Genomic DNA, 17,577 nt, shown 5'->3' on the forward strand with positions numbered 1-17,577 from the left:
AATATTTATGTTTCGATAACAAAATTTTACCAAACAAATAAATAAAAACTGTACTTCAACCTTGGTACTTTCGTTTTTCTTTGTTACAAAGAAAAATTACACTGACAAATCCTTTAAAAAAGGTATACATTAACTGAAATACAACGTACCAATGACAACTACAACAACAAAAAGTTAGAATACTATGAAAAACACAAATATAACACTAGTTAATAATAAAGCTCAAAATAAAAAAAAAATGTAAAAAACTTTGCAAACAAAAATATGGTCAAAACTTTGCTATAAATGAAAAAAAAGCTATGAACTATATATATAAATATAAATTACTGCATTAATTACAAAATTATACATTATGTTAAAAAATTTACAGACAACAGACATCAAAAACATGTTTTTATCAAAAACACTGCTTATAAAAAATGACAGACTCAAGATAAACATTGTGCATTCAGCTTTTTAAAAGAACATTTTAAACTTGTAGTTTAAATAAAACTGGAACTATTAAGAAGATTATGTTAAATAAATATTTATGTACAAGCAGTAGAAAAACTCCATCACAAAAATGAAGGAGAATATATATCATCTATCAACTTAATATATATCATATATCAACTTAATGGTATAATAATTCGTTTATCATCAACTTGGTCTAAATATAAATGCTGTAAAATCTTGATTGCTTTTGACAATTTCTTTAGACAGTTCAATTTGGCAGCCGTCTAAAAATCCCTCACTAATTATATCCATCAACTTAAATACCACTTCTCCATCAACTTTCAAGCGAGAAAATGGATCATAACGTAGTAAAAATATCAACAAATACGAGCTGCGTAGTTCAACAAAATCAAGTCGAAATTCTACTTGCTTTTTTAAAACGGCTCTTGCAGGCCTCCTGTAGCCAGGGTTACGGTAAGTTCTAAATCTGTACGCTGAAACTTGGATGTCAACATATGATTCAGAAGAATTTAATTTACTTCTAAGTTTTCCATCCAGATGCTTTATAATGACTTTTAAAACAGACCTGTAAGAGAAATGCAAGATGCAAGATAATATTCATTGTAGAGTGACATTCTAGGATATGCCATTATTGGACATGGCTTACTTTCTCTAGGGACTTGTAACAGGAGATTGTTGGTGTGCATATCAAGGTAAAGGAAATAAATAATATTAAAAGTAAAAGTTTTTAGGCTTATAAGACATAAAGGTTTACATTTTAAATACATGTTTTTATTTGCTTTATAGCAAATATATATAACAAACATGAAATTGTGTTTCGAACAACAGAGTCAGATGTTTATATAGATTGGCCTATAATGTGTATTATGTAAGGCATTCAATTTGATATGCAACATCTTAACATCAAGAAAGAATATCAAAATTATAGATGTCATGCAATGAATCAATCAATCAATTAAGCAGTTATTAAATATTTTTAGAGTGTGAATGGGCTAGCAACCAAAAGATGCTATTAAAAGGTGAATATTGAAGTTTTAAGACAACAACAAATGAGTTAAGCTGTTAAATGCGAGACATTGTCAATAGTGTCTTTAGGTCTAAGACAGGAAACAAGAAAAACATACTTGATAATTTTTACACATTCTTGGTTCTTCATTTAGGAACAAAATTCTCACGTGACAGAAACTTTATCGAGTATTTAAAAAATTGATACTTTACTTGTGAAGATTAGAAAATATAATTATGAATAGCAAGCTTTTCACATACCTTTGTACATAAAAACCGAAACTACTTCTTTCCCTTTTTTGATTGTTTTTTACGTTATAGTTCAAGGAAGTACTTTTTAAGAGTGGATATTCTTACAACAAGAGATGCTTATTTGCTTAACATAGATGCTTGGGAGAAATGTCTTACTAATTTTAAAAATAACTGCATATGCATAAATTTAAGCTAATTCCGACTATAAAAACATTTAAAAGTTAATTATTTACTATCTCGAAAAATATAAAGTTTGTTTTGGATGTTCAACGTCAAGTCAACCTCCTTCCTTTCATATATAACAAAACGAGGTTTCTTATGGAGTCTTTAAAGAGTTGGTTTGAAATTCTTTACAGCTCTGAAGGCTGGAGGATATTTTTAAAAGTGCAAATAGGAGATCACAAAATGATAGAGATGGCAATACGAGAAATAATGGGAAGGACAGCTCACAGCTTCTTTTTTCATATTACTATTTCCACAAATTTGAACCTTAACCAAAATGTGGACAAAAATATGAACAACAAGAGAATTAGCTATACAATTGTAATTTGCCAACGTGTTTTAAAATGTAGAAGCTATATATGTGACATCAATTATTTGTAGATGCTTAGAATACTAAAATAAAAAGGCCAGACTAAAACAATCAGCCCAACTTTCTAATGAGAACACTCCTTAAACATCTTAAAGGAAATACGAGGTATAAAATGATGTTGGACTTACATTATGGAGCTTAAAAAGTTGGATAAAAGTCTTTTTAAATTTTTTAAAAAGCTCCATGCGTTCTTAAAAGATATTAACATTTAAAGGGTTTCAGATTTAATTATGCTGCATAAACAATGTTATATTTAAGCAATACAAAAAAATTATGATGTCATATTTAAAGTAATAGCAAACTTTGACATTTTCTGTCATCAGTAATTTCAGACCTGTTAAGGGATATGCATTCAAACTTTATCAATGCATAGATATTATGAAGGCGAGTTGATTAACATAAAAATTTTTCGCCAAAATGACACTTCTTTGCTTTGTCCCAGGCCTCTTGATTTTTTGCTGATGACCCCATAACTTAGGATCTACATGTCGGTTTGCAATAAAAATTTGTAAGTAAACATATGAGGCATATACACGTTCCAGTTAGGGTGACTCAAAATTCAAACCAGGAGAATTAAAGCATAACGTACCTATTTTTATCATACTGCAACAACAATTTTAGGTGGGGCCTGTTTTTAAGTGACTGGTGCTTTGGTAAAATCGGCTTTAGGTCTAAACTGTTATTTGATCCAGCAAGTTCCTACAAGTGAAATTTGGCAATGCTATAGTTATAACAGATATTTTTATTTGACTACATGAAAAGACACATCAAAGAGTTACCAGTAATAGAAAGATATTCTGATATAATAGAATACAAGCACAACCATCTTCCTCAGCTGATGAAATTCTGTCAAAAAATATATTAAAAACCTATTTTTATGTATCAAATTTCAACTTAATTTTAATTTACAATGCGATTATGGCAAATCAAATTTGAATAATTAAATTGGTATCACTGCCTTAAACTTAAAAGTCAAAACAGTTGTATTTTTTAATTTTAAAATAATTCCAGTGTATTCTTTTTGATGATGTAAAAGAAGATGTAAAAAAAGATGTAAAAATAAATTAAATTAAAAGGTAAAAAGTAAAAATAAAAAAGATTGTCAGAGCATAGAAACCAAAACATAAACAAACCTTGACATCAGGCTGGACTTGAGTCACATCAACTTCTTGTTTTCCATTGATACCATCAAGTAAATCAACACTTCGACAATCAACCACGTCATTGTTTAAAAAGTCTTTATGTTCAGAAAAACTTGAAAGGTCGGTACTTTCTTTAGAACCAGATACTGTTGACAAAAGTTCTTGTTGTTCGTACAAGTCCAATTCCTCAGTCGATTTTACATGAAGCCTGTAGATCTTGTACAAAATCAGAAATAGCAGTGAGATGATGACAACGAGAACCGTGATGATAATGGCAAAATAATATTTCATTTTCCTCCACAGTAAAATGTCTCTAAAAAAAGTAAAGCTCATAATTTTTTTTTGTGCAGCAAGGAATAACATAGGATTTCTTCAAAAATCTTTTAATACCAAGAAATCTTCTCAGATTGTAAAAAAATTTGCATACTGAACTAAGATGAAAAAAAAGGATCAAAAAGAAAAGAAAAGGATGTAAGGTTTATGGGATGTTATTGATGATAGCTGCATACACAGAACGATAATTATTGTTTACATTGTATACATCAGATACAAAATAGATAAACTTTATATAGTTGTGGCACTTTAATGTTCACACATGTGCATTTTTATTTTATTTTATTTATTGTTGATTGCTCAATGTGATAAATAATATTTTAAGAACATATCCACTGCCATGTGTATTTAGAATATTGATTTCACTTTGCAGACAATATAGCCAAGTACAGAATAAGAAATTTGTGGAGCTAAAATAATGTTATCAACGTTTTGGCTTGATTAAAAACTTTGGGTGCACACATAATCAAACATCTATAGAATTATACCCCCTTTCGTTAGCATATGCTTCTTAGATATAAATCACAGTTCCGTAACATGTTTATCAAATTTTAAACAAAACTTTTTTTCATTGTTAAAATCTTTACGTCAATTAAGCTAAAAGTTTTAAGGCATAAAAACATACATAATAAAACCAAAATACAATATTTTGTGTACATACCTTTATTAGAATTATAGCTCCAAATCATGTCAGGCAAACTTCATCAGTGTTCAATATTTTTTTAAAAGGTTTCATTATATTTAATCTATAAAAAGAAAGGATAAAATTAACACTTGGAATAGCTCAAATGATTTCATTGTGCTCTTTTTTCTACTATTCAATAACAAATATGTAAATAAACAGCTCATAATCTTACTTAATCTCAAAAAATGTTTACTTAAAATTAAAACATTAATTCAATAACAAAAGCCTCGGAGAGTTGATAAGAAGAATAATTACAACACATAATTGCCAACTTGTACTGTCTTATTTAAGTAAACTTGATTGACAAGAATGTGTAATTCAATGGCATCCTGTCTTAAATAAAATGGGAAGTAATTAGTGCAATACAAGGAAGCCTACTAAAGTTTTACAAAACAAAAACATTGGGGTTTATATATATTTAGAAGCAGCTTTTTTTATTCGATATAAACATGCAACGTTTTTAAAGTCAACATTTTTTAGAAGACAAAGAAACGAAGCACAACAACTTGATACTTATTGAATCAGGAGACTGGTAATCCTATATATTACAAAAGATCTATTACAATAAAACAATTTTATATAAGCTAAAAATTTTCACCCACACAGTGACCCCAATTAATTTCAAAGAATTGAAGTCTTGAATTCAAAATTGTGGAAAAAGCACTAAAAACATAAATTATTTCTATTTTTAGGAGAGAAGGTAAATATTTTTAGGAAGAAATGACTACAAATTAAGCCATTCCAATCAAAATAACTGAATGGCTATCCTGTATAAATATTAGAATAATAATTATTATTATAAATAAAAAAATACATGACAAGATACACAATTCTAGCACATTTTAGAAGAAATAGATATTTTTGGTCTAAATTATAGGTTGAAATTTTAGATACTTATGCAAGGTTTGCTCAAATATTTATTTCCCGAAAAATGTACCTATTAGAAATCGTTAATCTCAGCCTACCTACCTCTGCGTTCAAATGACATTTTTGTCAATTTGTCATTTTATTTACTATGCACGGCCTCTTTTTACCATTTTATGTTTGTTGTGGTACTACAAATATAAAATACAACTGAGTGGGATGAGATTTAAAGGTTGCTTGACTAATTTAAGAATGAAAGGAAGGAAAGAAAAAAGGAAGTAATGTTGATTTATGAGATAAACAAACATGTAGAGATACCTCTCTAGCTTTTTTAGGGAGTTATAAACTAGATTCTATCAGATAGCCCGCACCTTTGTATAACCAGCATAAAATTTCAATCAATGTGTTTTACTAACCCGCACCTTTGCATAACCCGCATCATGTTAAGAAAAAAATTCAGCGTATTTTTACTTACCCTAATCATTTTATAAACATGTGCGTGTGTTCTGTTTTTTCATGCTGGAGACAGGTGGGGTACGTTTAAACTTGTGAACCCCAAACATGGGAATCGAGTGTCTGAGCTAGCGAGTCTCTTAGTGTTAACTTCCTTGTCTCTGATTGCCGAAATAATAATGAATTAAAATTAATTTGACAAGTTGATCTTTTGCTAATGCCGACAGTACTAAATCAGACAATGCTGTTTTCTTTTTATTTGTAGACATTAGTTTCAGCCAATAATAACTCTTGCTTCCTTCGATTAAACAAACAAACAAACAAACAAAAAACCATTCTATCAGATTATAAACCTAAAGTAAAATCTCTGTTTTTTAGGTATATTTAAGTTTTTTTGGCATAAAAATAAACAACATAATAATTATCACGGATTGTCTGTAACAGCGATGTTTGGAACGTTCTTTTTTAAGGTTTATAGAATTTTGTTATCTATTTAGATCTCAGCAATCACAGTGTGCATATTAAAATGAATGGCGGCAATGAGGAGGAGATAGTTGTGTGTGTCTTATTAATTGTATTTTTATTTATTTTTGATATTTTCAGTGGCCACCTGTTGCTCGAAGGTAGCGAAGATAAAAAAAGATAATTATTGTCTATACTTAAATTTTAATATTTTTCAAAATTTTTAACAGGAATTAATAATGAAGTCCTGGGCACTAAGTTGTGAAATACGTGTCAATTAAACCTAAAAATGATACCTGCTATATTGCTCTATTACCAAAAGCAAATTATTTTAATGTGCTAATGTGAATGCAAAGATATAAATAGATTAGAATTATATTCAACACAAAAGAAAAATGATCTCCAGAATTGTGTTTCAGAGAGAGCTCGTAATATTAGCAATGGCAAGCAATAGAAAGTTAAAGAAAGCAATTTCACTGTGTAAAAAAAAAATTAAATCACATAGTTGAAGTAAGATTACGTAGATATAGGCTCGCGCATGCAGTTATATTAATGTACGCATTGTATCCCATTGGTACTATTTTCTTCATTGAATGTATAAACTTCAAATTTCGCAATAAATGACAGAAAATATAAAACTTATCACATAACCCGCACCACAATATTACCCGCACCAACGGTGGAACTCATAAAAATCAACTTATAACACGTGGGTTAGATACCGGAAAATACGGTAGTAGTTATAAAATGTCTATAGGGAGACAAATGTTGTAAACTGTTTAAGAAGCGTAGTAAGAGGACAGTATTTGAACTGGTAATGTATTGTACAAGTTCAATAGGAATTGATAAATAGAACGGAAGGAAAGAGTATGACATGTAAATCACGTATAGAAGTCCTTTTATTATTATTTTTTACATTGTTTGGTAATCATATCATGAGATAAGTTTATATGTTTCATGTTTTTTACGATTTTCTTTTCTTTAATACATCATTCTCGGCTTAACGTCCGTTTTCCATGCTTCCAATCTGATCAAGACTGTGTTAGATCTAAACTCAACTTCCTCTGTATCAAGTCTGTCCTTATAACCTCCTGCCAAGTCTTTCTCGGTCTGCCTCTGGGCTTTGCCCCAAAAACTATCAAGTCTCTACACTTTCTTACCCAATTATCCTCCTCCATTCTTTTCAAGTGCCCCAGCCAGTTCAATCTTCTTATCTGGATAACATCTTTAATTCTACGGAGACTTAGCCTGCTTCTTAGCTCATCTGAACTCTTTCTGTCTCTCAGACTGGCGTTACACATCCACCTAACCATTCTCATATCATTCCTTTCTAAACGATCAAGATCTTCCTGCTTCACTGCCCATGTCTCACTACCGTACAACATAACACTTCTTACACAGGCCTCATACAACCTACCTTTTACCTCAATTGACAGGACTCTGCTAGTCAACAAAGGAAGTAACTTTCTGAACTTTTTCCAAGCAGAACCTATCCTGCAAGTAACACTTCTACCAATACCCCCTTCACTGCCCAACATATCACCTAAGTAACAGAAGTTCTCAACTATCTCTAACGAGCCACTGTTGTACATCATTAAAGCTGGAAATACTTCATTCTCTATAATCTCACCTTTGCAACGCTTGCATACAAACTGTATGTCAGCTCTTAACCTTCCACTAATACTACTGCACTTCTTAAGTACCCAATGCTTGCAAGTCTGACAAAAAATTGAGTTACTACCGACCCCTTTCCTGCAAACTCCACAAGGCCACTTTCCAACTACAAGGTCACACTTGGCTGCAATGCTACTAATCATGACTTTAGACTTTGCTGTGCTTACCTTTAGCCCTTTCTCTTCTAGTCCTTTCTTCCACTTCTCAAACTTTTTAACTAATTCTTCCATCGACTCTGCTATGAGAACCAAATCATCTGCATACAATAGCTCCCATGGACAACCTGTTCTGAACTCCATCGACAGCGCTTCTAAGACTAGAATAAACAACAAAAGACTAAGTACAGAACCCTGATGTACACCAACACTTACACTAAATTCATCACTAAGTGAATCGTTAATCCTGACACAACTTCTAGCATTGCTGTACATAGACTGTACCATCGTAACTAGCCACTCATCCACACCTAATTTTCTCATAGCCCACCAAATAACTTTACGTGGCACTCTATCAAAAGCTTTCTCTAAATCTACAAAGGCAAAATAGAGATTCTTTCTCTTTCCTAAATACTTTTCCTGAAGCTGTCTGAGCAAAAATATTGCATCTGTAGTGCCACGCCCTGGAACAAAACCAAATTGCATCTTATCTATATTAATTCGTTCTCTAAGTAACTTATCAATCACTCTTTCAATAACTTTCATTACTTGATCAACCAACTTCAAACCTCTATAGTTACCCCTTTCTAATGCATCACCCTTGCCCTTGAAACAATTCACTATTACACTCGACTGCCACTCACTCGGAATAGCACCATTCTTTATAATCTGGTTAGCAAGACTTGTAATAAGCTCAACTCCAATATATCCAGATGCTTTTACCATCTCTGCAACAATACCTGATACTCCTGCAGCCTTGCCAATCTTCAATTTCCTAATAGCCTCCACTACCCATTCTGTCTTGATCTGCATAGCTGGCCCTTCTACAACATCATTAGCAGACAAATTATCCTCGTCCCAATCAAACTCAGTGTTAAGCAACCTTTGATAATGATTCTTCCAAGCTACCCTTTTCTCCTCCTCTGTGCTAGCCAAAACACCTTCATCATTACGTGTACACTTCTCACCTACAACATCTTGATTAGTCTTCTTCATTTGCTTTGCTATCTTGAATACCTCATTGCGCTGGTCTTCCCTTCTTAACACATCTGCAAATCTGATTCTCTCTGCTTCTGATTTTGCCTTATACACTGCTGTACGAGCGCGACGCTTAGCTTCTAAATAAATATTTTTACTACCACCTGACTTCCACTCTTTCCAAAGTTTCCTCTTTTCCTTTATACACTGGTCAACCTCATTATTCCACCACCAGGTCTGTCTATGTCTAGCTGGTCCTTTCGTCCACCCACAGGTATCATCAGAAGCTTCTAGAAGAAAATTCTTCAAAGTAGTCCAAGTACTTTCAACATTGTCACTATCACATTGACTATTGTAGGCTAACTGCTGAACTTTTGCACTAAATTGTCTTGCTACAATCTCTTCCTTCAGCTTCCAGACTTTTCGACGGGGCCTGTACTTTTCCTTGGCTTCTTTAACACTCTTCAAGATAATATCACAAACCAGCAACCTATGCTGGGAAACACACTCTTCCCCCGATATAACTTTCACGTCCTTCACCACTTTCTTGTCTGACTTTCTAACCAGGAAGTAATCTATCTGTGTCTTACAACCACCTGACTCATATGTTATCAGCCTACTCTGTCTCTTACTGAATGATGTGTTGCAAACCACCATGTCCGTTGCCATTCCAAACTCAAGCAATCTCTCCCCTTCCTTATTTCTGCTCCCAAATCCATAGCCTCCATGCACACCTCTATAACCTTCAGATGACTTCCCAACATGACAATTAAAGTCGCCGCCCACCATGACAAGTTCAGTGTCTCCAAACTTTGATGTGACTGCTATTAACTCATCATAAAACTTATCTTTATCTTCCTCACTGAGTCCACACTGTGGAGCATAAACTGACAGAAAAGTGACAATCCTATTACATATTAAAAACTTTATCACTATAATATGACTATTAACGCGCATAACATCTATTACTTTTTCTACCCACTTCTCTGCAACAAATATGCCAACTCCTCCATATCCATCACTATTACCAATCCAAAAAAGCTTATACCTTGCCCTCCTACCTTCCACAAATCTCACTGAAGCTCCTCTCCACCTGACTTCCTGAACACAACACATATCAAAAGATCTATGTTCTAACATTTCAACTACTTCACCTGCTCTACCTCTCAGAGTACCAACATTTACACTAGCCATCCTCAACCTAGTGTTATCTACGTTGTGATGTGATAGCTGGGTAACGGTCTGACGATGCTCACACCTGACATCTGTCCTACCGTGCGCGACACCTTCACTCCTTAGAGTTCCAGCCCCGTTTACGCAGTTTGTCTGATCAACTATTCTTACGGCCATTAATAAAAAGTTTTGGCATTGTTTTACAGCTGGATGCCCTTCCTAGCGCCAACTGTTCACAGACCGGACTGGGTGTTTTTTAAAGTGACACCATCACTATGTGGCATTTCATGGGACTTCCACGATCGCCCCTTTAAACTAAGGTTCAACTCCTCTCTTGTCTCTTAAGGAGACCCTTCACCCAAGGAGACCCACCCACCCTTCACAATTGTTGAATTATCACTTGTAAAAATAAATGTATTATTAAAACAAACTTTGAAACAATTTCGAACCAACTAAACTTGTTAAATGTAAATTATTTTTAAAAAGTTGCTGTATTTGGTTCTAAAATAATGAGCTTGAATATCACATACTTTGATCTATAGAATGACAGGAATAAGTCCCTTTTAAGGTTAAACATTTTAGAACCTTTCACCTTATTTTGTTCTAGACTGAAAAGAAAACGTCCCTTCAAGGCTTAAAATATCTGTACTTCCTTCTAAAATGATGAGAAAATGTTTCTACAAAGCATAAAATAATTTGTTAAAAATAATTAGAGGTATCGAAAGAATTGTTAAAATATTTTTTTTGATAAGCACGTGCTTTGCATGTGTCAATGTCCATTCAATTACTTGTTGAGAAACTATATAAAATAAATAACGAAACAATCTTTTGGTAAAATTTTAGTGTTAAGTGTTTAACAAATGATACAAAACAAATCAGAAAATAATGAAAGGATTCCATATGATTTGAAATTATTTCAAAATTTATATAATTCATCATTAGCATGAAAAATATCTCGAATTTGATTGGCTAAGAGGAGATAGATATTTGATATATTTGAAGTGCATTTAGTGATATTTGAAGTGCAAAATATTGAAAAAAAAATTCATAATGGTGGAACTTAGCAGGATATTTTTTATAGGTGAATATTTATCATAGCACATCCATATTTCATTCTCAACATAGAATGCTTCACCCCATTTCGACCTCCGATCATGATGAGCAAGTATAATGTGTGTAAGTCATATTGAAGAAGAACTACTTTGTTCATCACTAACATACTGCCTGGCAGTGAGCAGGATTCTATCTGCAGTCCCCAAAATTTCGTTGTTCAAATTTTATTTATCAAAAAGTCCATTTCACTAAAATTTACCAGTCCTTACCTTTGAATTTCTGCGCACGGAGCCGTAGGAAATTCTTTAAAACCGTCGTTTTTTTCTTTCAGAGCATTTTTGGGGAAAAAATCCACCCTGGGATTTCACGTTCCTCTGAGAGAAGGATAGTATTGGTATAACTGACTAACTAACTAACCCTGTCTCAAATAGTCAATTGCAACGTCACATATTTAAACTTCGTACACAAGCTCCCTAAGTACTGGGAAGTCATCTAAATGACGTTTCAGGCCAAAATTGATATTTGTTTTCGAACACTGAACATAATGGTGACATCAAAATTTTGATTTCTTGTTACCTAAAAACCACTTCATTTCCAGCCAAAGCACAGTTAACAAATAAAGAATGCTGAAAATGATGATACAGAAATTTGTGTTTTTGTCACCAGGCCAAAATTTGTCAAAAAATTAAAACTACTTTATTTTCGACAAAAATTGGCACACAAAAAAAGTATAGGTTGAAAATGAATGTCACATGAAAATTTTGATTTTTTGTCAACTAAATGCTGTTTAAGACCATAAACGTTTCAATCGCAAGACTTTCAACCATGAATGATAGGCTGTATTTTTTGTTAGCAATTTTTTTTAAAATGTGAGTTTATTATGACACCTTTCGTTTTGTTTGCGTTTGTTGTAAGATATAATGTCACTTGTGTGCTTTATCCTTAGAGCTTTATGCACCAAACCTCTTCGAATGTTTGGCACGATAACACAACGAATTAGCAGGTTGTCATTAAATATTTTGGTAGTGAGCGGAAATTGTTAGAGCCCCCAGGGCTTCTTGTTTATTATCAATCATGTTTCAAATATTTGGTTCAAGGCTATCCCTATGGGTATGAACACAATAAACAACCTTGTCAAAATAATGATAAAAAAATCGCCAATTGACAACCAAAAACAAATAACAAACCACTCTGCCGGAAAAACATTGGTAAAAAAAAATTAAAATCCACATACTAAAGTCAAAAATCATATCAATAACTGGTAAAACACTGAAGCAGGATTGGATGCATACGACAGCAGAAATGAACATCAACAACAAGCTATACCTTTTGCCATTGAGCCACCTCCACATTTTTTCTGATCATCCACTCCTAAAAAATCCAATCATCAGTTTTTTCCAGATCGCTCCACTGCTTTAACTTTTAACTTCCAAAATTGCACTGTTAACATTTTCAAAAACTGGTGTGCATAGGGAAAAAGCCATCTCACAATCTACAGGTGAAAAACTGAGTTTATTAATGGTAGCAGAGCGTGGTCAAACATATTAGAAGTTACACCACATAAGAAAATTGAAAAAGGTATATAAATTATAATATTGTTCAGTACGAGTAGCATTAAATCACCACCACTCTTCAATCCTCATAAAGATAATGATTATACAGCCTGGAAGAATGAGGTATATAGAAGTTTGGCAAGCTTTTACCAAAGAAGAGCCTAGACGTTAAGTCTCAGCTGTCCATTTATCATTAAAAGGCAAGGCACGGGGAAGTTGTGAGAGGGATTTTAGTGAATAATTTAAAGAAAGAAGATGTCATTCAGACCATAGATACACTGGATACAGTATTTCAAACTGATGAGACCAGTAGGGTATATATCATGCATTCCTGGAGTTCGTTGAATATAGTGGTGATAATTTTTTAACATTTATTGTTAAATATAAAAAAACCCTTTAGATAAGTCAAAAGATGTAACTTAGAGTTACCTACAGGTGTAGAGTCTTTTTCTTCTCCTACATTTTATCTTTACAATCAGAGTAACTAGCTCCAGCCACAGCAAAGTTAGAATAATGCAGATATGATGGAGAAATTGCAAAAACATATTTGGAGATTCTATAAAAGACTTTTCAGTGGTTGTTCATGTGATAAAAGGAGTCTCATATACTTTAGAGAAGACAATAGAATGAGGAAGAGGTGGTTTTTGAAATGGAAGAGGTAATTTTTCAAATAAAGAAAACAAAGGAAGTCGCAATCCAAAAGACAGTGATGGTAGAGTAATAAGATGCCTCATTTGCGATTCAACTAAACATTTTGCAATGGAATATCCTCACCAAGATAGAATTTGAAAATCTTATGCAACTGTCCACATAGCTTTGATCACTGGGAAACCTGACTCACACGGCATGCTCTTGCAGAATCTAGGAAAAGGAATTTTAGATATAGCGCATGCACCAAAAACATCTGACCTTCTATTTGATGGGCCCTATGATTAGGAGTTCCTCTGTAATTTTTTTTCTCCCAGAAACGGAAGATTATCTCTAAAACAGGAATCAACTGTCAGTTTGGATATTTATATACAAAGAAAATCTCTTATTTTGAGGGTTGCTACTTTTACAGTTGATTTCTCAAATTTGAGAACATATGAGGAACTTGATAAAAATTTTGAAACTTTTTTAAAATGACATATTTTCATAGAAAAAAAATTGAGGAGATTAAAGGACATTTTCATATTATTCTAAAGAAATTGATAATATTTGTGAGTGAGGAAAATTATTTCTGTGCCTGTGCATATATAGCGTATACCGTCCTAATCACGTGATTATTTAAACAAACAGCTCTAGCGACGACATGACAACTCGGCTTGCCACATAACTTTTAGGTTTTGACTATAAGCCATCCCTTAAAACAACCTTACAAAATGCCAGTGAACAAGGTGGGCGTTTGTGCAGGGACAAGCAAAAAAGGAACCCACAAAAACGTCCTATTTCCGTGATTTGCATCTTAATTCCGTGATGGGTTTTTTCCAATGCGAGATCCACTGGAATTATTTCTAAAGTCTATTTTATAATTAAAATGGTTGCAATACTTGGCGATTTGTCTCAGATGAAGCTAGTAGCTGTTTTAACATCGACATGTACCTTTTTTCGATGCTCAAAAAACAGACGTAACATTAGGAAAACTTGGTGACGCGAATTACCCCATCATGCAAAAACTTTCCCATGTGTGATCTACCCCAGCGATGCTGTCTGCTCTGTTAAGTGCGCAAGTTTCGGTGCCAGTAAAAATATTAATACTGTATGGTATATTATATGTTATGGACATAAAGGCTCAGAATATTATGTCATAGCCATTGTTGTCAGTGAAAAGACAGAGTTACTGAGAAAGGTGAAATCGCAGAATAAGACGTTCACGCTACAGTACATATACTCTACATTTAAAAAATAAAAACATGTGACAAATCATATACATATATATACTTTTTTAAAAGGAAAATTGAGGACAATTTAGGAGTTTTGGAATGACCTCAAAATTGAGTTTTAAGGAGAGATAGATTTGCATATTATACTTTGCCAGCTTCTCACAAATATTGAGGGATATATATAACCATGTCTATTATTTCCAGGAGAGGCTATGGCTTATGGCAAGTCATTTGTCCTAGAGAGTATTTAAATGCTCATTTTGAGCTATACCCAGACCCAATAAGGCTCTCACTCTGCCAGGCAACTTCCTGCAACATCCAACAGCACAAACAGTGGCACCTCCCCCCTCCCCATAATTCCCTCACACACATGGCACATGAGATGGGGTTATCTATCTATCTTGTGTGTATTGTCCATAAAATCACTACCCAAGGGAAATCGAATTCCGGAAGTGCAACAGTCTTAACCACTGCACATTTGCTTCTCTCTTTGAGACTAGCTAGCTAGCTAGCTAAAGCTAGTATGGAAAGCTAGCTAGCTCGCTAGCTAGCTAGCTATACATTTTGTTTTAAAAAGAGACAGAAATTTCTTACTTTACTTTAAGTAACAATAAATATTTTAGCTAGAAACCAATGCAATTAGTGGAGTTAGTGGAGATGAAATAGTAACAATAAAGTAAGCAGAGTTCTTAGCTCTCTCATTAAACAAGAAGACACGACGAAAAAGAAAATTCTGACCCAACTGCTCACTTTCTTTTCTCCTCTATTCTTGGGTCCCAAATTCTTCGGGATCGTACCCCGAATTCATAAAACATGTTCCGATGATTTTCAACCTTGTTCTCAGGACCTATTGATCCGGTACACCGTGGCTGGTTACAACGTTGCGGCCGCGCTTTTTAAAGCGCGGTCGCATATAATTTCACACGGCCGCGCCTTTTACAGTGCGCCTATTTTAAATGAAAACAGTACGTTCTAATCAGACACGGTAATCCGGGATTTACAATGCTGAAAAATTTGGAGTTATTTGGGGGGCAAAATTCGTGTTTGGTTTTCGTCGCGTGGTTTCACGTTTCGTCGAAATACTCTTTGTTGCAGCGCACAGTTTTCGTCAAAAGCATGTTATTGTTGTCGAGTGATTTTACTGTTATCGTAATACTCTTTCTCGTGGTTTGGATTTCGTCGTATTATTTATCGTGTTTTATCAAAATGGGCAAATTTTATATGATATCACTATTCGTGCTGCCTTATGAAGTTTCACAAAACGAAGGGAAACTGGAAACAGTCATAATCTTTGATATGACCTATAAATTCGTGTCTTCTACATTTTGTTAGTTAAATGTTAGTTGACTAGCTACCTTTCTTACGACGCGACGAAGAGCATACACGAATATCATCCCACAAATAACTCCATACATTTACGGCTACCATAGATATGACCAAAACGCTTAGCAACGCAAACTTTTCTCGCTGTGAATTCAGCATTAGCCACACGCACGCAAAAAATTATAAAATGCGCAAAAAACTAATACCTTGTAAACATTTCTAGATCATTTTGTAGGATTGTGAAATAAAATCTTACTTTCCTTTTTTTAAATTATACCTCAGGAAGAAAATTTTGCAAAAGGTTTGCACCACGCCCATGAAATAAAAAAAAACTTTTAAAAACAAGAGTATAAGTATTATAGGTTGCTTTCTATAAATCGTATGTATAAATAATATGATAAACGCAATTTTGCTGTCCGTGTAACTTAATTTTTACAACAAATGAAATTTTTTGGTTTTTAATGATCGCTAATAATATTATCTTTAGATAAATCTTTAAAAAAGTGGTGTTGTTTACAAAATTACATGTTTGCGATGCAATTCGTGCCAGAAATGCCTACATTTGACCACTAGAACTAGAGAACATAGAAGAAAAATACTCCGGTAGCTATTCACATAGCTTCATGCGATGAAGGATTACCCCATCATTTTAACATCAAAGTCAAAACCAGTGGACCATCTAATGAACCTTAAGGTTTTAAATCCCAATCAATTACGTCCACAACTTAATACTAGAGACGAATATAAAAATCAAATCTTAGTAATAAAGTTTTATTTATTTTTTTTCTTTTTTCAGATGCTGTCCCGTGGGCCTTGCGTCTGACTTTTTCTCTAACTTTTTGTTTTTTCTCTGTTTTTTACTTAAGAGAGTATGTACATTTTTTATCATGAGTTTTTAATGTTGTTTTATTTTGTACAAAGGAATCTCTCTATCTCGAATTGGCAAGGGACCGAAAAATTTGTTCGAGATAAAAAAAAGTTCGAGATAAAGAAAGGAAAATACCTTACGCAGACCACAAAGGAACCGAGACTTCGGTTCGAGATAGAGAGAAGTTCGAGATAGAGAGTAGTTGAGATAAAGAGATTCCACTGTATTTAAAGATGATCAAATTATAGATCGAAATATATTCTCAAAATAAAAATGCGCATTGTTGGTTATACTTTAGTAAGTAATAATATCGCTGGGGATTTCTCTAATCGTAATGTCGACACAGCCAAGTATTTGCTCAAACTCGCCCCTAAGCATCTTCATTCATATAATCTTAAACAATGAGAATATTTGAAAAAATTTTAAAGGTAACGCCACAAGTGAAAAAAGAAATTATTTCTGTATCCCTGTGACATTTCTATGCATTTTGAAAATTAAAGTATTTTACGAACCAAATAGTTTTGTAAGAGAAAAATTGAGATTTGAGTAGAAAGTTGTTAAAAAATCTACTTTTGGAGGAAATTTGAGGAGTTTTGAGGATACTTTTCAAAATTAAAGAGAATTAAGAAGTTGAGGAGAAATTAAGGAGAATAATGAGTTTTTGAGGATGTGTGGCATATCTATTCTGTATTTA

At 33.2% G+C, this 17,577-nt stretch overlaps 1 protein-coding gene across 1 annotated transcript; it reads right to left on the reverse strand.

The window, feature by feature from the left end:
- Positions 1-54: 54 nt before the first annotated feature.
- Positions 55-14,454, reverse strand: LOC130621593 (uncharacterized). Its single transcript, XM_057436903.1, has 5 exons — positions 12,604-14,454; positions 4,442-4,526; positions 3,439-3,760; positions 2,895-3,004; positions 55-1,021 (listed from the first exon to the last, which is right to left on the reverse strand). The coding sequence occupies exons 3-5, from the start codon at positions 3,736-3,738 to the stop codon at positions 640-642; spliced, it is 792 nt and encodes a 263-aa protein (XP_057292886.1). The 5' UTR covers positions 3,739-3,760; positions 4,442-4,526; positions 12,604-14,454; the 3' UTR covers positions 55-639.
- Positions 14,455-17,577: the final 3,123 nt, after the last annotated feature.

The sequence above is a fragment of the Hydractinia symbiolongicarpus genome, chromosome 12 (assembly GCF_029227915.1).
Source record: "Hydractinia symbiolongicarpus strain clone_291-10 chromosome 12, HSymV2.1, whole genome shotgun sequence".
Lineage (NCBI taxonomy): Eukaryota > Metazoa > Cnidaria > Hydrozoa > Anthoathecata > Hydractiniidae > Hydractinia > Hydractinia symbiolongicarpus.